Genomic DNA, 25,157 nt, shown 5'->3' with positions numbered 1-25,157 from the left:
CACACACACACACACACACACACACACACACACACACAGGAAAAACCGTAGATGAGACATATAGGATGACCTAAATTGAGGTAAGCTACACACAAGGACACCAACGGGCCGTTTAAGTGACACTCCCACCGCCGCATAACCCTGAAGTGAATCGCCTGGTCGCTTGATCTGGTTTGAACAGGAACTAAGGCAGGAAGACATCTACACAAGTTTAAATTTGTTTTCAGCAGATGACCCTAAAGGGTGAGGGGGGTTTCATTTGCTGGAAAGAAGCTACGACACTTGAGAGTATGCTGCACAACAGCTTTGCATTCCTAACATGACTTCAGATTTGGCAAGTGATTTTTCCATTTATAGGTGTACACACTAGGGCTGTAAAAATGAATGTGATAATAAGGACTGCAAATTCCTTTTATTGCTACTATTTTTGACACGCCAATTGTAATATAGAGGCATGACTGGAATTATGTTTGCTTGATTGACAGGTGTCGCCCACTCAACTCGGTTGCCACTTGGTCTGCCCACCCAGGCTTCATCGTCCTTGTCTTCAGTAACTGACAAACATTGCTGTATGCACTAAACCCAGACTCCAGGGGCATGTTACACAAACCATGTTTACAGAGTTATCTGGATCTGGAAATCTGGGACATGGACAGCCGTAGAAAGTGTTGGAGTTTAGCTATGAATAGTAGCAAGTGCAAAATGCTCCTCCAATGTACCACATCTGTCTGGATTTGCAGGCTGTTGAGTCAATACTGCCAAAGCGCTTGGCAATTCATGGATGTAACGTTAGGTTTATTAGAGACACCGCTTGTTAATGAATTTCCCTGTATATAGGCATTTAGAAAGATGACGGTCGGCAGTATATAGCGTCACAGCAGCAACAAATAAGACAGTTTGTCATGGAACCAAAGCAAATAGTCATATAAATATCCCAAACATTTGAAAATTTCTCGCGCAACTGGTTGAAACCACCTACCGAGCTTTAGCTGCTGGCAGATTACTAGCTTGACGTGTTAGCTAGCTAACTCTGTTAGCGTTAACTCTGTTAAGGTTAGCCTGTTAGCGTTAGCTGTCCTGCCATGGATGACAGCTCGAGGAAAATGAAGCTTCCTGCTAGTTACGTTACGTATTGTCGTATTACCAAAAACGTAATGTATATTTTAATTTAGATGTAACTTTAGCCAGCTAATGTTATGCTAAAGGCTTGAACTCAAGTTTTTGATTTAGTTAATGGAACAAATGTTGGTGAATTGCTCATTACCGTTATCTGGGCGTTTATTCTAAGCTGACTTTGACGTCTCTCCTCCTGTATGGCAAGCTCTATTTTTTCAAGCTGACCCCGGACCATCTCCCGCTGGTGGAAATGGAAAGCTGGGTGGAGAGAGGCCATGGCAAAAAGCAGCGACAACTGCTCCAGAGGTCCTGCCGCTGTTTCGTTAGTGGAGAAGCCGCAGGTCTGCTCAGACCGGCCGTACACATTGTCAGGGCATGGTGGATGAAACGAGTGGTGGTGAGGGTCCATGAATGAAGGGAGGGTGTAATCATATTGTTTGTAGAACAAGGCCGGATCTACATGGCTCAGTATCCGAAAGAGTATTCCAGCACATTCCCTGCTTTCAGACCCGAGGAGGGACAGGCAGACCAGGAGTTTGGACCTAACCACTGGATCAATAACGTCCGTTAAAACTCCCAAATCACTTGGACTATTCGCCCGAAACTCAAAGTCTCTTAAAACATGGTAATCTTTCCTAGCGAGATCCTCTAAGTAAGATCCTAAAAAGCGGAGCTCCAGTGGTTGGCACATATGTAACAGCCCGCACATGAATTCAATTCGCTTAGCGGGGTTTAAATGTAGGCCAAACCACTCGAAAACAGTTTCCTTGTCCAGCTGGGATGGATACAAACTAGGTCTGGGCAAGTCTGCCAGTCCACCGAACACCGAAGGAGGTACCACCCTGGGAATATGTTGGTGCTCCGACTGATCCAATGAATCGTCCTCGGCCGTTTCGTCGCCTCCTTCCTCGCCCGTTTTCAGCGGTAGCTTCATTTTCAGCATTATCAGCGCTGCGAGAAAGGCTTCAAAGTGTAAATAACGGAGTAATATTCATTGCTGACCGTTACGTAAGGCTGAAAAGGGAGATGGACTGTCAGTCGTTTTACAGTGTTTTACTATTAGCTAATCATCTGACGCGACGATAATACTGTAGCTTTTTCCTACGTTACATTCTTCTTCGTTTACGCCTCTTCTTCTTCTTCTGGTTTTATGACGGTTGCTTATAGGTGCACACTGCAACCTACTGTACCGGAGGCCCAATTCCTTTTCCTACTGTGGCCACGCCAAGACCCGCCCTGCCATGTTACTTTAAAATATTAGGTAAAATAGGAAAAATTAAAGGATTACATATTAATTAAAATACAAAACAAATCAAAACAAAATCAAAATGGTCAACAACAAAAAACTAAAAAATATATTCTACAAAACACTTCTATCTCCAGCCTATTTAATCTTAATACATTTTGCTGTATTTCATTTATGAACATATATATATGTGTGTATATATATATATATATATATATATATATATATATATATGTGTTTGTATTTTAACATTATTTTTTTCCCTTTTTATAGACATGAAAGGTGGGAGAGAGATGGGGGATGACACGCTGCAAAGGGCCACAGGTCGGACTCGAACCAGGCCTGCTGCAAAGGACTCAGCCTAAGTGGGGCCCGCGCTCTTACTGGGTGAGCTAGAGGTCGCCCCAACCTTGCTTTATTTCCAACTTAAAAGCTTCTCTGTTAGATTTCCAAGGTTGCATACTGCGGATATGACGCAACTGTGGCCTAGGCAACTGTGCGCGTAGGTATGGCAAACTGTTTTTACATTTAATCAAACCATGTTTCCATCGTTTCCACCCATTACATGTTAGATATCCATAATAGCATTTCTACTGGATACAATTGTATAGGTAGATTGCAAATTAAAGAACGCCACAATAACATTTTTACTAGTAGAAAGAATCTTTGATTGAACCGGTCCAAATGAAAATGTTCAGTTTCAACATTTAATAGCTAGACTCAATCTGTAATTCAACTCTTCCTAGCAATTCAAATATTCACAGTGACATTCTTCCTATCTACAAATTGTCATTGCAGATATCCTTAACATCATTCTTACTAATGCAAATTACGTCTCGTTTCTGATTCATGTGTATTGGGATTTCAGTTTCAGATATCCACAATATCATTCTTCCTATTCAGAAGGAAAATTCCAGATATCCGCAATAGAATCATTGCAAGGAAAAACTCCCATTTTAGATTCCTACAATTTAATTGTTACTAATCAAAAGTCTAATTTTAGGTACCCAAAATGAAAGAAACATTACAGGTATCTATATTGTAAATTTGACTATCCAAAGTACATTCTGAATAGTGAAAATGTCATTACGGATACGTACAACTGCAATTTTACTAGGAAAAATACACTTGTGGACATCTATAATAGTAATGCTTCCTATCTAGAATGTAATTTTATTCATCTTAAAACGGTAACTGACACAGTAACTGACGTTAAGCAAAAAGGGAATAATGAATGCCAAAATGGCTCACTTTAGTTTTAACAATTGTATTACAGAAATCTAAAAACACCCACATATGATTTTAAAGATTATTTTTAGGCCTTTATTTCCACAGGACAGCTGAAGACATGAAGTGGGAGAGGGGGGTCGGTGTCAAACTTGCGGCTGCTGCGTCGTGGCATAAACCTCTCTAACTACTGTATGATTTTTATATTTTTTAAATTTATAAATAGTTATAAAAGTTATAAATAGCTTGAAATACAATTTTTACCAGTGAAATTTGTATTTTGGATATCTCTATTAGCATTCTAACTAGTGAGAATACAATGTTAATGAGGGGAAATGCTATTTTGGTTATCTAAAATAATTGCGGCTAATCAATGAACCTTTTTTATGTTAAAATGGCATCCTATCTAGCTGTTAGCAGATATCCAATATAGATTTGTGGATATTTGCAATTGTGTTGTTTCTAGTCATAATTCCAATTGTAAATATCAGAATTTGCATTTCTACTATAGCCATAATACAAAAAAGTGTATTAGATATCTAAAATGTGAGTTCTTCCTAGTAATAATTCAAATGCAGAAATCTGGAATGTTCATTCTGAACAGGAAGAAGGTGTTGAAAATGGATATGGAATAAATATCCAGTCTAGCTATTAAATGTTAAAATGGCTTGCCAAAGAGTCTGAGCGCTGAGCCATGCACCTCCAAGCTCTTCCAACAGCGTGTTGCAATGATTGGCTACAGAAGAGAAGAAGTCTGATGTTGGAGCCCCTCTGATCGCAATCTGTATGAACGACCAGATGGTTCCCAGCGTCAATGCCAGGCGTCCGCCCCAACCGCGCTGAATGCAAGAAGCATGAAACCCCTCTTAGGCCATGGGTCAGTGATTACCAGCATTTTTGGGTCCTTGCCAGGTTTATTAAAAGGTAGTATAAACACACTTTTCCATGTTTTTGGCATTCTTCTTTCTTTTTCCCAAATCTTATTAAATAGTTGCAGCATTAGCCTTCACCTTTTCCTTTTTTGTGGACATCATGACAACCACTATGTAAGTGTGGGAAGAAACCGGAGCACCCGGAGGAAACCAACGCAAACATGGGGAGAACAAACAAATTCCACACAGAAAGGCCCAGAACCACCTGGATTCCAAGAACCAAGAACCTTCTGGACCATGTACATTCGCAAAGTGGTTTTCAAGACTGTCCTCCTCTGAAAAACGACCCCATTAGTTGTTAGTTCAAGCAGCAATTATGACCCATTTTTAGGTTTACAGTGGTGGCACCCTCTAGTTGCCGTAGTAACTATGAAGGGCGCAAAGCATTAAGGAAATTCTTGGAAAAAGTTGTTGATGTTTCTAAAGTAAAATCATACACATATGGAGGATCATGGATAATGTTGTCATGGTCAGTTGTGTCCCCGGCCACCCCAATGGGCCATTACATTGTAATTAGAGCATGTTAATACATGTTATGTGTTATCAATCTATAATATTACAAGAGTCACACTCAAAACGTAAATCAAACAAACAAAACAGCATTTCTAAGCTTTTGATTCTACCATTTATTTTGTGACAATGATGATGATAATAATAATAGTAATAATAAAAACTAGTTTTATAGCACCCTTTGTACACAAAATGAAGTTGAAATTGCTTTACAGTCAAAATGAGAAAAATGTTAGTAAAACAGTAATAATATATATATATATATATATATATATATATATATATATATATATATATATTACTGTTTTACTAACATTTTTCTCATATATATATATATATATATATATATATATATATATATATATATGTATGTATATGTAATATAAAAGCAACAACATGCATTTACCTTAGGTAGAGAAGAGTCTGTAGATCTGAGAGCTCTACCAGGGACACATCTGTGCATTATATCAACTAAGAAGTCAGGGCTGTTTCACTGACCTTTATTTAGTCAACACTGCCCTCTAGAGGAAAAACTTGACCCTTACAAAGAAAAGGACAGCAGAATTGGTCAGATGTGGCTGCTTGGTGCAGCTTTCTCTGTGTAGATGTGTTCAGACAATCAGGGTACTGAGGGAAAGAAAAGCTGCTATAAATATGTAAACCAAAAGGCTGGAAGGTCACAGAGGTGATTTGCCTGTATGATTTTCATTCATTTGAATGATCCCATCTAACGCTGAAGGGCTAACATTTTATAGTTTTAGCTGTTAACTTAATAGTAGCTTTCTTGAAATCCTTGTTTCTTGCATGAAAAGGAGAAAACAACACTGTCCTTGCATCCCAAACTGAACTGCATGGACACTCATCCTCGCCTTCCTCTAGAAGCTTATCATAGTACTGGGTGTTGTCCAGGCTTGTGGTCTAGTTTGAGAGAAAGTGTAGACACTTTTTATTTTTTTTAAATTCAGTGCTTTGGTTTTGCTCTTTTTGATTTATTTATTCACAGAGCTCAGACAGGCCTTGTCAACAGCAAAGCCTCAAAGTACAGAGGGAACAGCAACCTTAATCATAAGAGCCTCTGAGAACACCTGCACTCTGCTGCTCTGACAGGGGGCAACGGCAGTTTGGCGTTCCTTGTCCTTGTGTGACAGACAGTTCCAGTCTCACTAATGGGCAACTTGGTGGAGTGTAATGACATGATGAGCACATTTAAGCACATATTTGAGGTTTGTATACTATTTATACTTATACTTCTCTTCACTTCAAGTTAAGACGATGCATTGTTATAGATTAAGAATACCATTTGTAGTGACTGTTCCATTATCTTTATTCCCACCAAGAGCCAGCACTAGGCCACAGAGGCAAGGAAAAACTTCCTTTAAGAGGCAGAATCTTTGAGCAGAACCATGGCTTAGGGTGGGGGGTCATCTGCCTCGACCTGTTGGGCTCAAAAGACAGAGAGACAGAGACAGAGAAGAGACAGACAAGGATTGGGTTTTATTCATTTTTTTATTACTCTGTGCAAGGTCCCACTTCTTTGTACATACATAACTGAGCTTGGTTTGACTGTTGATGATGTGAAGCGAGCCAGGATGTTTTGCAGTTCTTCAGAGCTTACCTTTACACCAACACGTGTTGCAGCTCCGACCTGCACCATGCAGGCTGATGTAAAGGATATGGCAAGTTGCTCTATATTTATCTTACTGTCAACAAACCTCATGAAACACCAAAAACAACAATGTATTGGTTTGTCCAATAGTTTTTACTTAAGACGTAAAGTACTTTTTTTTTAAATAGTCACTTTCCAAGTTCAGTAATATCCTGAACAGCTGGGCACTGTAGTTTGTTAGAAAATTTTATTAAAAAAAGATGTAAATAGTGCATTTGTTGGGGACTATTTTAAGCGATGGATTAATACATATTTGGTGCTATACTTCAACTTCAACTTTATTTGTGTTGATTTGGGCCATGTAGTATTGAGTCTTAAAGTGATAGCCATGTCAGCTGCCACCAGAGGGTCAGTTGGTGGAGAAGGGGTAGTCACGGCAGCCACCCCTGCACACACACCTGGGCGTACATATCGGCAGTTTGGAACATTTGAACATGTCGCTAAACCCTACCTGCGATCTCCTTTGCTGGGAGGAGAGCGGAAGGCAGTTTTTCAGAGATAAATAAGCCAGACCTGGCTGGTTAGCTAGCTAGCAAGATTTCTCTTCTCTGAAGCCGGCTTGCCACTGGCCACAGGTCGGCTGTTTGACTCAATTTCTGTTTCCAGTGTAGAATTAAAGCATGGTGGAATTAGGAAGCTAGCTAACTAACCAGCCATCCATCCGTGTTAAACTGTGAATTTATTATTGTTTCTGCTATTTTTCAGCCACAATGTGTGCGCAATTGCAGTGACGTAACCATAACGTCCACCCCAAATTGGTCTATATGCCAGTTTGGAAAATAATACTCCAGCAAGACTCGCCATTTCTCTGCTGGGTTCTCTCTACACAAACAGAAATGACAGCCCGCTCTCAGACAAAGGCACTCTTTATTCTCACGTCTGCTCACACACACTTCCAACATAAATACACAGTTTCAGCGTACGCCTCTGGTCGCCTGGCTTTTCTGGCGCACATAGTCCGGCTGCTCCAAAACTGAAGACACAGTTCGGCAAACATTTCAGTAGTAAACAAAACACAACCGCCCGGGCAGCTGTTTGTCTCTGGTGTGTGCCAGACATCCCAGGTTCCAGTATAACTTATCAATGAACACCAAGTGTGTCAATCAACTCACTTCTGCCACTGCTCTCATGAACCATCCCCAGACCTCTCTCCGCTGGCGCTCAACGCAAAGTCCTCATCCAGAAATAATTCAATAAGTTATAGACTTAGAATAATTAATTCAAGCACCGCCGTTAGTCAATGAAGAAGGAAAATGTTCCATTTGATTTATGTGCATCCATGTCCCAGAAATGCCTGTTACTAACCTAGCTCCGGGGAGTCATTCCCCGGCGTCCTTATGTTCTTTTCCCCCCAGCATGTTTCCTCGGATCAGGGAGGCGCAAAAAATCAGGTTAGCAGCTGTCCATTGTCCCGCTACACGTCCTGCGATGCCATGTTACATCCTCCTACGCTCTGCTACGCCCAGCTACGTCCAGCTACGTCCTGCTGTGCCTTGTAAACGCCCACAGTGCCCTGCTATGCTACAAAGAACTACTACAAACAAACTACTATTTAATTTATTTAATTTATTTTTTGTGACTGTTACCGCAGCTCTTTATTCTAATCCCAACCGGTCGTCAGACACCGCGTACCATGGGCCTGGGTCTGACCGAGGTTTCTGCCTAAAAGGAAGTTTTTCCTCGCCACTGTTGCACTGTTGCTTGCTCTGGGGGAAACTACTGGAACTGTTGGGTCCTTGTGGATTCTGGAGTGTGGTCTAGACCTACTATATCTGTAAAGTGTCTTGAGATAACGCTTGTTATGAATTGATACTATCAATAAAATTGAAATTTAATTTAATTTAATTTAATTTAATTTAATTTAATTTAATTTAATTTAATTTAATTTAATTTAATTTAAATTGAAAATGTCTCAGTAGGTCACTTGTCTGTATTATAGCAGGACAGTTAGGTGTCTTTTAGTCTTGGATTGCCAGACCTTCCTCCACAGCGCTGCACAGGAGGGTCTGGCTAGTCCACAAAGCGTTCTGGGAGGGAGGAAACGTGCTCTGGTTTATGTGGAAAAATAATAGATATTTTAATTGTATTTTGTGAGTACAATCTGATGCAACTTAGCCTGTAACATTTCATTTCAGGTAAATGTAGTAGTACAATGTTTTCTTCTAAAGTAGGAATACACAGTATTGGGTTGCATATTACTTGCTTTGGGGTCCTTCTGTAAGTTATTACGGGGCAAAATGGTTCTGGAGAAAGCTGTTCGGCAGGCCGAGCAACTGTATTCCAAACAGTTACATGTTGAACAGGCACTGCACCAGTATTGAAGAAATGGAAGATGTTAGCTATGATTTAAACTGATGTTTATATGACAAGTTCACACAAAATACACTAGTGTGTTTTAACACTGCCTACACATTGTGTGTGTGTGTGTGTGTGTGTGTGTGTGTTAATCCACATTGGTCTCCATAGTGTCACATTCTGTGGTGAAGTCAGTGAAGCTAGCCAGGATTTCTAAAGGCTGCCCTGACACTCCCACCACTCCCTCTGCCAACCAGTGGGAGGACTGTCACTACCAAGTCAGGACTTCACTTTCTACACTTTCTCCTAGCAAAGTGGCATTCATCATTGCCTACTAGCAGCTGAAAGAGAAAGGTAAGACCCTGTCATCACTTCTTTACTGCATGTGCTGTTATGTAGATGTCTAATCTAAGTGCCAACTATGTGACATATCTGTTCAGGCACAAATCATATTTTGTGATGTACATGTCTCACAATAAACATCAAAGTAGTGTTAAGTCATAGGGAGAAAATGATCTGTGTTCTTGTTGGTGGTTGTGGATTCATATACCTCTTAATCTACAGCTGTAGATACATATACATGCATGTATCATTGCTGGGTTTTTCCTAGCCTTTTCCAAATTTGATGTTACCATGGCATAGGTTTGGTTTTGCCACAAGTGACCGGCTATCAGGACGAGAAGACAAGCTAAATATACAGTATAACTGTATAACTGCATACATCAACCTCTGTGATTATGGGTCAGCGATGTTGTCTGCCTTAGCGCAAGGCACCAATCTTGTTTCTGTGTCTCTTGGCATTTTAAAGTTATGCTGTAAGTTCAGTCTGCAGTCTAACTTGGTCTTCCATCCTAATTACTGTATGTTCAACTACTGAATGATTTAGAAAAGATGGAGAAGCTGTGTGGTCTTTATTTTTGGTTTGGGAAATCATGTGAAGATAATTTCATTGCTAAAAGGCATAAAAGTATAGTCTTCAGAAGTAGTCCCCAAATATCTGTCCTCAGGAGGTTTAACATGACAGCTAACATACTTTGGTCCCCGTAGCGGCAGTATTTTTGCTTTGACTAGGAGTTATTCATGGCATACATACCTTGCAGGAAGAAAATGCATGTAGAAAGAGGAATTAACACAATCTTCTTACAAAAGAAAGAAATTCATAAGCAATAAAACATAGACTTGTTCAATTCAGACACAGCCTGTCTTGGTCTGGTGTTTAATGGTAGCATACATATTGCTGTGTGTCTGACATTACTGTGTAACTTCTCTGACTTTTACTTTAAAGTCTTTTTTTACACGTTATCCAGCAGATGACTGCTCTTTTAGGGATCCCACAGATGTCTGCTGTCTCCTCATAACTTCAAAATGTTTCACCTCCCCTTTGCTCTTCTTCTCTGCTGCACTAGCTGTGGGGGGCCGGGCAAGTCTGTAGAAATATCAAATATAATACCTTTGGGGACGCCCGGATAGCTCAGTTGGTGGGGCGGGCGCCCATATATAGAGGTTTGCTTCTCAATGCAGCGGGCCCGGGTTGGACTCCGACCTGCGGCCCTTTTCTGCATGTCATTCCCCCTCTCTCTCCCCTTTCAAGTCTTCAGCTGTCCTGTCAAAATAAAGGCGGAAAATGGCCATAGCATTCTGTGCAGAGAATGCCATGTGACCAAATTTCTGAGTTATACACAAGTTTTATTTGTAGCAAAAAATGTGGCTATGTTTTTGCATCATTTAAACCTCCTTACTTCAAATCAAGTACATCATTGGTCAAGTTTTCACCCAAACGTAGCACAAAGCTCAACAGAATCTCCAGAAAATTGGACTGGGCACACTGGGCGTTAATTCTCCAGTCAAGTACCATTAAACGTTTGCAAAAGACGTTTCCACCTCAGCCAAGCATAAAAACTTCCAATTACCAGTGTTTACCAAAGTTTATTTTTGTATGTGCAAATGCTAAATGCACATAAACAGATGGATGAAAACGCACTTCTCAACAAACATTTTCCAAAGGTAACATTACGAACTTATTAATTCATCTTTCAAACATGCATTCAGTTCCTTTCATTTCACAACAGAATAAATGCATGAAATCATCACAGAAATCCTCACATCTGCATTTATTGTTTTCAGTTGTATTAGCACTGCATTATAATAAACTGAATACCCTTTGATTGGGCTGTGCTATTAATCAAAATGTGATCGTGATAATGATTTTGGGTCCCAATGATCACAAAAACACAATAATTGAGAAAAACAATTATTTAGCTTATTAGGTTTTGCAAGTAAACTCTTCTTTTCTCTTGTGTTCTTAATGAAAAACTAGTGTAAATAGGAGAAGCATTAAAGTTGCCCGGCCCAGTTGGGCTGGGTAAATGATACTGATAACCAGGCTCTCATTGGCTAACTGTTAGCCAATCAGAGTCAAGCAGCTTAGCTCATTGAATATCAATGAGAACTGGCACAACTGGAGCTGAGTCTTCCTGCAGGCTTTCTGTACCACGCGCGAATGGCTTGAAACAAGGTAACCAAGGCATTTATTTCATGTCCATGGTAGAACTTCAGACATTACCACAAAGTAATGCAATACGTGCGGCAGGGCACCTTTAAGGCAAATTTTCCAATGGCATCTGTTTTTTTACTCTTTTTCTGCTCATTTTTAAGTTCAATAATTGCAACATCTTTCCAGAAGTCAACTAGTAATCGTGTTAAATTATTGTGATGTCAATATTGAGCAAAATATTCGTGGTTATATGTTTTTCCATTATCGAGCAGCCTTACCCATTGAATCAATCTGCACTTTCAACTGCTTCACTACGCAATGATAATGAACATACTGTATGACAAAAACTATCACGTATGGGATTATTTACATGCAAAAGTCAAGTCAGTGCAAATTGATTTCTAAACCACAGTGTAATAAATGAAAAGCAATGACTAGTAATTTGTTAAACCACATTCTAAATGCAAGAAGACACACAACGTGCTTTGGGAAAGGCTTAGTAGTTATGTACAGTATGTATAGTACAGTAAAAAGACTTTAGCTGGCAAAAACATGGATTTACCAAATTTCCCCACATTGACAGAATAACATCCTGTCACACGCTATAGTTCTTAATTCAATGCAATGTCAATAATATTGTCAGCCATCAGCCAGAAATGTAGTGGATCATGTAATACTACATGGCAGTGCTATGTTCTCTGCAGTCATCTTTACTTCGTAAACCAGCCTAAGGCGCTGAGCAATCCTAGCAACATCTGTGCACAAGGAATGTTCTGTGTCTGAAGCCAGCGGGGGTGGTTGATGTGGTTGGTGTACTGCACTTCTGGTCTGCCAAATGTAGAGTGAGGTTTGGGGAACGTCAGGTTCACTGCCCACCTATCCTCACTGTCTGTGTGTAATGACTAGGGAGCTTTGAAATGAAAGAGTGAGGCACTGAGGAGAGGATGTATAAATGGATCCAAGGAAGGAAAAGAATGAAGGGTCTTTTTGAGGATCCTGGCAGAAACGCCTTTAGAAATAGTGAAACACTCTGCCCTGGCATGCTGTCTCTGTGTTATTGTCTAGTCCATATTGATGTCCTTTGCAAATGTATGTCCTGACGGGCTGTAACCACGTCCAATGTTTTATGTTTCTGCAGAAGAGGAACCTGCTGAAAACCAGTTTTTAAACTGAGTTAGGCCCGTTTATATTGTAGTGTTGTGTTACTTTTAAACTTTCCTGTATGATAAATATGAATGAATGAATTCACTGTGGCCCTATAGTCATACCAGTTTGACTCCTAGACCTCCTCCCCATGTTGTCCTGGGGTTTTTCTTTTACTGTGACCTCTCTCCTCAAATAAACACCTGTACACTCGGAGGCCCAAGACATTAATGAGTGGACACTAGAGCTGTAACATTATGCGATATAAACCACAAAGCACGAGAAGGCAGAATTGCAACACACCCCTTCCAACTCCCAGAGTTAACCTCCCTGTCCAGATCACAAGATCACATCACAAGTTGCGTTTTAAGCTCCTCTTTTTTCTGCTTGTGGAGAGCAACGTGAACACATGAAACTGTATTGATGAGGACGGAGTCCGAGAGTAGGCTGTACCAGGCAGACACACAGCTGACAACCTGCAGGTGCATTTAGTGAGTGTTCATTTCGGACCCTACTGTGAAACAGTAGCCCTTATTTCAATTTTTTAACATGCTCAAATCATCTCCACAATGGAGTTCTGTTTGTTTTTCAACAGTAGGCTATTTTGTTTGATCAAGAGAGACATGATTGCCGATAAGCAAATGAGGTTTATTGTACAGCTCAGTGAATTGCACAAAGTCTTTGGCGATTAGACACCATCGCTCTACAAATATTTTGTAAATCTACACACTGTATAGGGGTAGAGAACCTCTGGACCCCCCTGATGGAATCTAGACACCGGGCGTGGCGACAAAGGAGCCCGAAGACCAGACCGAAGGCTACGGTCCGGTCAGCTGGAGTAGATGACTGGAGGTGGAAGGGGGGGTGGAGTGTTGGACTCTTTGCCCACAATGACAGGTGAATGGCAAAGGGGAGACAGATTTATTCAAAGCAGGGTTGGGACTCTGTGATTGGCCCTTGCCATTGTGTACCATTCTGATTGGTTTAGCAGCAAGGTGAACACCTCCACCAGCTGATTCTATTTAGGAAGAGAGCATTGATTAAGAGTGAGGTCATCCTGAAAGAATTTACACTGAGCTATATTTAAATCAGGAGAGACTGGTTGCAGATATGGGACAGGTATACACAGCAAAAAGTATATTTATTAGGAGAACAGCTGAATTGATTTAGGAGTGCACTGATTAAAAGTTAGGACTGCCTGAAATTGTTTATGCTGAGCTACATGAGTGTTATAGCTTTGGCTATTTACTTATTTTATTTAGGTATGTTGTTAATAATTTGGATAGTTAATATTGTTCTTTGGTGTTCCTTTTATACAGGTTTTTCAAGTGGTATTAAATAAAAATATCTTCTTTTTTCCTCAAAAAATAGAATCAAGGTTTGTGTCGAATCGTGGGTCAAAAATCAAGATATGAACCAAATCATGTTTTTGGTGTATCGGTACAGCCGTAGTGGAAACATACTTTCAGAAGTAGGATTTAGTTTTCCTGGTCTTCATCTGATACAGTTAGATACTTTTATTGGCAAAGAGACCTGGCAGGATTGATTTAGGACATATACAGAATTAAATGTAGACTGTGTTTGGAGCTGGCGTAGGCGGACCATTGGAGATAGTTGGCTAGAAAAAACTTTGTTTCATCATTAGTCATGTTCTAATCCAAATATAAGCATATTTTAATTGAATTTTCAAAAGACAAAAAACCAGGAATTAATGCGCCATTTCATTCACTGCTGGTATATGTTTATTAGGAGTTGGACACATGGGGGGAGTTAAGTCTCCAGCCAGGTACAACTAGAGTGTTAGACATTGCAAAAGAAGTTGGGTCAAGGAGATGATCATTAAAATAGCACAAGTTTTATGTTAACAATTTCTTCTGAACTAAATAACAAAATCTTATGTAATATTTTTGTGGTGTCTGAACAGCAATGCTGGAATGATGTGTTTGATAAGGAAGCTGCTTGACACTGTTTCCTGATTCTAGAATTTATAACATCAAAGATTCAGCGTCAATTGACAAGCTCTGCAGTAGCTCGGAGAGTGACCTAATCCAATGAACCCTCTGCCCCTCAATTCATCACACATAGTTTGTATGAACAGAACCTGATTCAAGTCACAAGTCATTAGACACTACATTTTCCCATTAGTTGTGTTAATACAATGCCTATTCAGATTGTGCTTGTTTGGAACGGGCCGATAGCTTGGCTGGTATTGCTGCTTGTAGCATTCTCCAGAAGCAAACTGTACCCAAAATGAATTACAGAAGGACCCCAAACCACTTTCTATAAAACTCCAATGTGTAGCCTACTACTGACTCACTGTGTACTTCTACATCAGAGGAAGATATTGTACCAATACATTTACCTGACAGAGAACGTTGCAGATTCAGAATGTAATCACCAAATATCACAATTATAATATGGAGTAATAAGGCATTTGTATCATGGACTGATGGCAGTGCGCTACCCATCTGGGCCGTTATGAGAGCTAAAAATCTGTGTTAATCAACTACCAGTACCGGACCGAGTGGAAAAGGACTCACATTAAGCCGGCACCGGACTGTGAGTGTGTCTCTGTTGCAGAGAGAGAGAGAGAGAGAGAGAGAGACAGACAGAGAGACAAAGGTGGTGGAGGAAAAGGTGGAGTGCAATGTAAATAAAGAGTTTTTGTTCAACAACAATTTAGTGTTGTCTTTTTCGCAAACGTTAAAGCATGTTGATGTGGCCAAAGTCAGCGTTTAATGAATTCGGTGTCATCTGTCGGTTTCTGCTTAGGTGTTCATTTCCAAACATTGCCGGACCTATCTGCATACTACTGTGACAGAAGCTCAGAGATCAGGTTCTGCTCTGCCTTTTTTTTTAAGTGGTAAGCTCACTGCAATTTCATATGATATAGTGCCTACACTGGGGCAAATTTAACGTAAAATTTACAGTAACTTACTGGCAACAATGGCCAGCAAGTTACTGTGAATTCTTTTTTACAGTAAAGGTACTGTCCTTCCATTTGCAGTATTTTATGTATTCACTGTAAAATACAAAACAATTAAACACAACACAAGATAAAAAAGTAAAAATACAGTAATTTACTATTTGTACTATAGCGGCTATATTGTGATTTGTTTTACAGTAATGCTTTGACTACTGTGATTTCAACTGTAATACTTAGACTACTGTGATTTTGTCATGTCGACAAGGTTGTAATATAAACTTTACAGCATTCTACTGTAAAAATCATCTACAGTAGTGTTACTGTGGAATCTAAAGTACATAACTGTAGATTTCATAGCCATTATTTACAGAGTTGCTTTTGTTTGATATACAGTGTTGGCAAATGGCTTTTTATTGAGTTTCCTCTCAGCAAAACGCTTGGAGGGAATTTAAGATGGGCTTTTATTGTGAAGGGTAGACACAAAAATGCCAGCATTATGGTAACGTCATTTTCCCAACCTTTTTCAAAACAACAGTTGTGATGTTCCTGTCAGCTATCTGCTCGTGCTCCAGGAAAGTGAAGAGTTTGCACTTTGATCATTGTTGCACTTCTGTATGGCCTTTTGTGTAGTGATCCGGAGATGTGTTCCATCTCACCTGTAATGTTATTGCAATGTTTTATAAGCTGTATGCAACACAATTTCGTTCTGTATGCACTTTGTACTTATGGAATGACAGTAATAATAAAGTTGAAGTTGAAAGTTGAAGTTGAAGTTGAAAAGTTAGCTTGGTAGCCTATATCCAGCAATCATGTAACATGGAAAGCAACAAAAAGTTAACGACCGCTGCTGCTTTACAGAGCGTGTCATTAGCCTGCTGCCTCGGCAGTTTTTTTTTTCTCAACCTTTACTGTTCGGGCATTAAGTTTTATTCCCAGTTTTTATCATCTAATAGCCAATGCTGTCCAAATTGCTCCAACTGCTTAAATTGGGTAAACCAACTGTGAAGCAGATCTGATGAACGGTCCATGAGATATTTAAAAGACATACACCCACACACAAACACACACAGACACACACAAAAACGCATCAACAAGCCTCCCGATTTATTGGACAGATGATCTGGCATCAACGTTTTTAGGACAACACCGTTTGTCAGTGTCTTCCAAAACCATTAGAGATCCCAGTCATGTATAAGTGCTCTGAAACGCCATCACTATGGTTAAGGTTTGGTTAGGTTTACACCGACATAAAAACTACTTGGTTAGGGTTAGGAACATTGTGGTCATGGTTAAAAGAAACCCATGTTGACTGTAAAATGAACAGTGTCAAAGTCCAAAGACCTACTCCTGAATGGGTATTTTTCTCACTAGAGATTCAATCAATGTAAATAAAGGTCATATTAACCCTTGTGTTGTCCTCCCGGGTGAAAACGGACTGAAATTGGAAATTTTTGAAACCCTTATTTTTTTTAAAGGTTGTTTTTTGGGGCTTTTCCTTTTAATGTGTAGAGACATGAAAGGGGGATGACACGCAGCAAAGAGCTGCAGGTTGGATTCAAACCCAGGCTGCTGAAAGACTCAGTCAACGTAGGTTAAATACTCTTACTGGTCGAGCTAGAGGCCTTCCAAGAAACGCATATTTTAGATAATAGACATTTTTTAAAGGGGTCAAATTTGATCCGAGGACAACAGGAGGGTTAAGTCATGTGGGCAGATTAGTGGGGACACCTGAAACATGTAGAAAATGTTTTTCATAGCAGCAATTTTGAAGGAAAAGCACAAACGTTACTAAATGTAAATGTGCTGTATTTAAATAGCGCTTTTCAAGTCTAAACGACTACTCAAAGCGTTTTTACATCGTACAGGAACCATTCACCATTCAGACACATTCATACACTGTGGCCGAGGCTGCCATACAAGGTGCCACCTACTTATCAGATAAACACTCACACACATTCACACTCCGATGCTCAGCACCCGGGGCAACTCAGGGTTCAGTGTCTTGGAGGGTTAAAAGTGCAAATGCCTTGGTTAACTTCTATCAAGCCATTCTATTGTGGTATAGAAAGCCTACAGGAAGACTTGATTTGAGCCAGTTCTCATTACTTAATTCCGCTAATTGATTGAGTGCCTGGCTATCAGCATCCTTTACCCAGCGCAACTGGGTCAGCTCATGAATAGTAATGAGCTCAGGCAACATGACATCAGACTGACCAGCTTAACAATCCAATTTGCTCCTACGTTCTAAATACCTTGTGCAATAAACAATGTCATTGTTATTTTAGGATCATTTTATGCCACTGATTCCATAATGACAATATAAAAATATGTTCGCATAATATTGCAAACACACTCTTTCAAAGATCAAAGAACATTTAATTCTTAAGTATATTTAGACATTGGAATCGGAATGTCAAAGTAAATATCCTAATAGTAACTACACCTTAGTTAACAGAAAATGCTGTAGTGGTAGAGTAAAAGGTGATGTCTTTTATCTCCTTCAGAATGTTGTCTTTTACTTTGTTGTACAAAGAAGGAATGGCGGTTTATGAGATGTAAGTTTTCTTTGGCAATTGCTACTGTTTGTTTAATTTTTTGACCATGTCTAATTGCTGCATCTCTTTGGCTATTTCCTGAGTTACGCAATCTGTGTGCGTGCGCCATTTCGTGCTGTCACGTTCCAATTTGCACTGCCAGGAAAAAGCAGATAACTTTCTGTTCCAGATGTTCCCAGGTTGAAAAACTGGGTGGGATGGTTATGTTTTAGGTCAGTTTTTAGGTTAGCTGTGTTGTGTGTCCTCTTTTCACTGCTACTGTTTTTAAACAGTGGACACACCGGCTCGTCCGCGTTAATTGGCTCTCCGCCCTCATTCGTCTTTGAAACCAAGTCCATTGGGACTGATTCTTCCTAACTGGCTGTCAATGTCACAAAACACTATAGGTCCTGTAAGGCAGTGAGTTCAAATCTTCTCTGCTTTGTGTGTGTGTGCGTGTTTGTGTGGAGAGGCTGCCTGAGCCTCACCTTTGCCTCAGACACAGAAAGTAAATAAAATGTTGGTAACATTCATTTGTTTGTCAAAATGAATATACTCTTTATTTTCTTTATTATAAAAATTATCAATTGCAATATATTGCGTTACCAACAGCTACCAAGCTCATTTCCATGTATCGTGCATATATTGACTTATCGCGACAGGTCTTTATGTCGTAGGAAATTATAGCTTCACATAACATTATACAGTATGCGTACATTAGATAGATGATTTGTTGCACAACTACATATACATTTAGTTTATAGAGTGCTTTCATGATACTACTGATAGAATTTACAAAGGCTCTAATTATCAAAGAAAACAGCACACTATAAGACATGTTAAAACCTATTCTGAAATGAAACCTAATCACATAGGTTTTTAGATAATTAGCCTACCGTTGTAATATAGGCTACTGTAAAACCATTCGATATATAAACCAGAGATTTTCAAATTCAGAGACTGTAGGCATCCTCGCAGAAAATGCTGGAAAACATGCACCCCCTCACAACTTTACCTCCTGAGTATTTCTCAATTCTTGGCTGCTTATGGGATAATCATTATTTGAACCCAGAGACATTAGACAATATGGCCAAGACAGCCTATTATTTCTGTTTGACACTTCAGACTACACCAAATACTGGTACATATTTGTGGATTGGAAGCTGGAGAGATGCCTCTTTACCTCCTGGGCACTGCCCGGTGCTCTTGAGCAAGGCACCGTACACCCCCCAACCTAAGGGTGCTGGTCCAGCTGGCAGCCCACTCACTCAAACATCTCTCCATTTGTGCATGAATAGGTCCTGAGCATGTGTGTGTAATTCAGGCCTGTGTCTAGTGATCACTGACAACAGAGTGTAAGGTGTAATTTCCCCACTGGGGATCAATAAACAGAAAAAATAAAATGAATGAATTAATATAAACATATAAACATCTCTCATCAGGCAGTCCTGACTCTGGAAAAAACAGTGATATTGTTCCGAACTCCTGTATCTCTGAACTATATCTTGAACCAAATCAAACACACTTAGGGAATTCTATGAGATATATTTTTCATTACAAAGGTAATAAATGTTACTTTTATTTACTGAGCCTCCCCTCACAGCACTTTAGACCCCCCTGGGGAGGCCCATTAAATACGTCTTGATAATCATCATGGCATTTAAGAGAGTTCTGAAAATAAAAAACATATTTAAGTTTAAAAATGAGATAATCCTTTACAAACCCCACTGTGGGGACATTTTAAGCGATACTGTAGCAAAGGGAAGTGCAATAACAATGCATGAGTAAAACTGCAAGATACAGTAAATACATAAATTGATTAGGTTAACAGACCTAAACAATGATTGTACATTTGATACAGTTGATTATAAATTCTGACAGCAAAAGAAAGGTCTTATGGTATCTCTTATACTCTACTAGTCTCTTTCTAATAATACTAGTGCAACTTACAAATGGTTAAACATATTTACTTGTGTGATAGATGGATGTGATTTAATTGGAATGTATTTCTGATGAAAAATACATGGCAAACAAGTTACTTACTCAGCCCTTGGTTTTTAAAGTACCCGTAATTTGTTTGTAATTGTATTTTGAGGCTGTACCAGAATAAGTTTCCATGGTTTTATTTAAAAAAACAACAACATATTTTTGTTGTACTGCACAATGCTGCAGATCCTGTTTTCACCCTGTGTGTTTAGGTCTCTGTTTTAGCTACAGAGTGAGATATCTCACTTCTATATTATCTTTGTTGAGAGTCACACACACAGTTGCTAGGTAAGATCACATCAGCTAGATAACTCTTTCTCCAGCTTTGGTCAATCCAAGGCAGGATCAGCTGGGAGACTTCTTCTAGACGAAGGCCACTTGTGGAATACCTGCAGAACAGGGACAGGAAGTAGTTCTTTTGGAGACTATGGTCAACTAATGTGTGTTGTAGCAGTGTTTTGCAATTGAGAATGAGCTAGCATACTAGTGCTTGCATGTGCTACGGTTAGCCACCTCGTCTCGGCTAGTGACGTAGAAAGCCGGACAGTTGTTGAACAGCTCACCCGGAAACTGAAGGCAGAGGACATTCAGAAACTGGATCTCACTCTAAACAGCATGTGGGGAAAATCCAGACATACAAAATAACACCCCAAATCCCAGTAAAAGAGATTTTTTCATAATAAGCCATGTCTACATCACTTCTCCCAGTCTGGGTAAAACACACACAAACTGAAACAGTTGGTAAGATAAATTCTACAAGTTTGACACAGTAGCAGTGTTTAAAGAACATGTTACTTTTCTTTCAAGGGATCATAGTTGACCACTTGGGGATCTAACATTATCTGAAATGTTAATTGTAAACCTAAGATTTTAGTATTTATTCTGTCCGACAACTGATGAAGTCCTTCTAATCACTCCCAAATCCCTCCATAACCAGGCCCTGTCCTACCCCACCAACACAGGGCCTCCGTCAGCCATTTCTGCTGCCAACCACTCAGCACTCCACTGGCCCAAAGCACCACTGTTGACACCATCAGTTACCCTCGCTGCTTTTGCTGTAACCCACAATAGAACAACACTTCGTGAACCACCGGGGTTTGCCTAGTCACTAGCCACTGATTTTACAGACTTTACCGATGCTAAATGACAGCCGTTACCATTTAACTAGACTGCTTTTGCTAACACCAATAGCTAATTCCAGCACACAAAGTATAACATCTCGCAATAGTGTTGACGTTAATTCACTTACTTGCTACCCAAGCAAGCATATGTTCGTCATCCTGATGCAAGTATTGTTTTTTTAACACAATAACTTTTACCAGCACTTTGACCTCTGTAAACATGTCACAAAGTATTATATGAAATGTATAGTTTGTATTATCATTTGTTATTAGATAATTGATTGATTATTCTGATGATCCTTGTTGTTATTCACTATTGTTGAAATTTAGATATTTTATGACCTTGTTATTCACTATTTATTAACAGCATAAAGTGTTTTATGTTTTATGTTTATGATATATGTATTTTGTTATATGTCTGCAACCTTGTTGTTTGTGCTGCTGCTTAACTTGGCCAGGACACTCTTGGAAAAGAGATTTTTAATCTCAATGAGTTTTCTTTCTGGTTAAATAAAGGTAAAATAAATAAATAAATTAGAACTGCAGGACTGGGAAATGACTTAAAGCCAGAGTAATGCACCCACTTAGCTAGCTAACGTTAAGGAATGCCTTCTGTTAACTTTTCATCATTTAGCTAGCACGGCCACGGAGAGGCTACATGCTTCATCTTACATTCACACCTAGCAAATGTATTTCGGTTTCTCTTAATTTTGTCTTTACAGATTATTGACCAATTTATGTGTTATGTACTTAATGCGCTTACGCTATTACAATGAGCAAAGTTACATTGTTAGCTAATAATAATATTAATTCACTTACCGATGCGTGAAGCAGACCTGGACCTTTGTATGGTCTTTCTATTTTTCTCTTTTTATATAAACTTTACTGTAAAATATACTACCAAATTAGTCTCTTGTGGCCACAAGTTGGTTATAACATGGGAAAGAATTGAATCTCGTGGCCATGAAATGACATTTTGTGGCCTCAATATTCTTATTTTTAATTTTTATTTTCTTTCTGTGATCCTTCCCAGACTCGGTACCTTTCAGTGTTAATCTCGTTTGCTCTTACAGGTAATTTATGATCATGACATTAAAAGTGACACAGAAACATTTAAAAGTTACATAACAATCGCTTTAACGTTGTGAAACAGTCAGTTTTACACGTGGTTAAGGTTGTGATATGGAAACTATTTAGTAATGTAGACAACAAAACCCCTTGGTTACGTTTAGGAAAAAGATCATGTTTGTGTTAATATGAGTAAGTTTGTTAACAACGCAAGTCTGTGATTACGTCCATGGTGTAGTTACGTACATTAAACTAAAAACAAAGAGCAAAGTTGACTTTAAGTTTTGCACGGGACACGAGCAGCTGTCTCACTTGGGTGAAAGTCCTGTTTGTTTGACCCATCGACCTCCACCTTACGCAGATTTTGTTGCTGTTTATACTGTGTCAACGGACTTCCTTCTTTGCTACTGTTTAACAACAAACATGCAAATGTGTCCTAATAAGCTGCTTGTACAATCAACCTATACTGACCTTTTTTAGTGAGAACAGTCTGTGTAATAAGGTTCTATAGCAGCGGACAAGTGAGATAGAGAAAAAAAGCGGAGTTACAGGAGCTGGGAGGAGTCTTCTGCTGTGGTAGCAGTACTCTCTCACTGACTGATCCTCCCATGTCTTTAAATCCTCTGCCAGCACCCTGCAGTTCTCTCTGCTGTGTTTATATTTCTGTTTTCCCATCCCAGCATAGTGCTCACGTTATTTTCTCCAACTCAGCCTTGTGGTCGGTGGTACCATGTTTGCGCTGCAAATGTCCATATGTTGCATGGCACAACATGAAACTCATAAAATCATTTTACAAGAAAGAAGAGGAGGAAAGAAGAACAGTGGGGACAGCAGAAATGTGATTTCACAAGGCAGTCATTTATCACATATGTGCTAACTCCACATTTCAACAGTCTAATTAATTAACTATATGTATTTTTTTGTTTATATATTTTGTATGTGGAATACAAAGCCTCAAGACTTTAGAACAAGCTAACATATTATGCTGTTTTCTGTGATATGTATGATGTGGTTTAACATACACAAGAAAGACAATTGAACAGTAAACAGTGAACTACACTGTGACTGCTGTAATTTGTATTTAAGTAAGTCACATTGTTATTGTAACCTAAAGTGTAAGTTAAAGGATAACTTCAGGTTTTCTCTTCATCCTGAACAATATTTTCCTATGTTTTTTGTGTAAAAAAAATTCTACCGCTGATCATTATTGGTCAAGACTTACCAAAAACAAGTGACTGGGTGCTTGGCACAAATTAATAGACATTAAAAAGTGTGAACTTTAAAGCGCACATATTCTGCTCATTTTCAGGTTCATAATTGTATTTTGAGGTTGTACCTGAATATGTTTACATGGTTTCATTTTCAAAAATACCATATTTGTGTTGTACTGCTCAATGCTGCAGATCCCCTTTCCCCCCTGGCTGTTTGGGTCTTTGTTTTAGCTACAGAGTGAGACATCTCACTTCTGTACTATCTTTGTTGGGAGTCACGCACGCTCAGCATCTAGGTAAGATCCCATCAGCTAGATAACTCTTTCTCCAGCTTTGGTCAGTCCAAGGCAGGATCAGCTGGGAGACTTCTTCTAGACGAGGGCCACTTGTGGAATACCTGCAGAACAGGGACTGGAAGTAGTTCTTTTGGAGATTATGGTCAACTAGTGTGTGTTGTAGCAGTGTTTTGCCATTGAGAACAAGCTAGTATGCTAGCGCTAGCATGCTACGGTTAGCCACCTCGTCTTGGCTAGTTACGTAGAAAGCTGTGCAGATTTTGAACACCTCACCTGGAAACTAAAGGCAAAGGACACATTCAGAAACCTCACTCTATCTCACTCAAAAAAGCATGGATGTTTTTTTCTCCCAAGTTTGTATGCATGTGGAAGCTCCAGAGACATAAAACAACACCCCAAATCCCAGAAAAATATATTTTTACATGGGCACTTTAATATAATGTGCTAGTTATGGAATCCACTTCTTATAAAACTAAGTTTATTTCCCATTTACTGGGTCTGTAAGTGTCTCTCCAGTTTTGTTCTTTATTTGAGTATGGCCTCAGATGCCTGAGACTGTATGAGATGCTTCGCTAATAACTTATGGTGCCTTTCCCCTTTTTTAAATAGTCTTTGTATCGAACTAGCCAATTGGGAACACACACACACACACACACAGAGCATAGTATTATAGTCATGCTTTGCATAATGTTATATTCATACTTCAATTTAGGGATCTTTCCTTGTATATGTTTTGTCGGGGAAGACTGGTATGACTGCTCCAATTGTTTCTTCTGAAATGTAGCCACTATATCTTTAAGGGCTGCCTCTTGTTCACTCTTACCTGATATGTGAAAAAATATGTTCTTTCATAACTGGCTTTAGGCTTTCCCATAAATCTGAATCCTCTACATCACCCTTGTCACTAGATTGAAGAGAAAATTAAATGAGTTCTTCTGTCTGAAAAAAAAACCTTTCAATAAGGCCGGATCAAAACATCAAGTTCAACAGCCTCTCGTGTCCAAGTTGGCAAATTGCAAGGTTAGTGAGACAGGACTATGGTCTGAAATTAGAGTAGGATGATAGACAGCATTCATTGCTGCAGTGATAAGTTTAGAATCAAGGAATTATAGTCAATGCAAGAGTTGGATTTATGTATGAGGAGAAAATAGCAATTCTTTCTGCCTGTGAGAAAGAAACAATCTCCAAATGTCCACAATGGTTTAATTTAAAAAGAAACTGCATTTAGACGCTGTCCTAACTTTGATTGCTGCAGTGAGATTAAATTATTTTTATCTAAGCTCGCTTTAAGAACACAGTTCATATCATAAAAAAGAGTACACTTCACTTCAGTCCATCTTTGAAAAAACAGTTGTCACCCAGGCTCAGAAAATCCTTAAGGACCCC

At 39.3% G+C, this 25,157-nt stretch overlaps 2 protein-coding genes across 2 annotated transcripts in view; one reads left to right on the top strand and one right to left on the bottom strand.

The window, feature by feature from the left end:
- zcchc2 (zinc finger, CCHC domain containing 2) overlaps positions 1-2,272 on the bottom strand; it is a 40,552-nt gene extending 38,280 nt beyond the window's left edge. Inside the window, exon 1 of the mRNA XM_034862771.1 lies at positions 1,265-2,272. Within this exon, the coding sequence (XP_034718662.1) occupies positions 1,265-2,059 (795 nt within the window). The 5' untranslated portion in view covers positions 2,060-2,272. The remainder of the gene's footprint in view (positions 1-1,264) is intronic.
- A 6,891-nt stretch (positions 2,273-9,163) lies between these two features.
- Positions 9,164-25,157, top strand: part of si:dkey-225n22.4 (collagen alpha-1(XXI) chain) — an 88,056-nt gene continuing 72,062 nt past the window's right edge. The window contains exon 1 of the mRNA XM_034862405.1: positions 9,164-9,346. The gene's annotated coding sequence lies outside the window, so the exon portion shown is untranslated. The remainder of the gene's footprint in view (positions 9,347-25,157) is intronic.

Source organism: Etheostoma cragini, chromosome 22, assembly GCF_013103735.1.
Source record: "Etheostoma cragini isolate CJK2018 chromosome 22, CSU_Ecrag_1.0, whole genome shotgun sequence".
Classification (NCBI taxonomy): Eukaryota; Metazoa; Chordata; class Actinopteri; order Perciformes; family Percidae; genus Etheostoma; species Etheostoma cragini.
The sequence above is the reverse complement of the archived record's forward strand: the minus strand, read 5'-3'. Positions and strand labels throughout refer to the sequence as shown.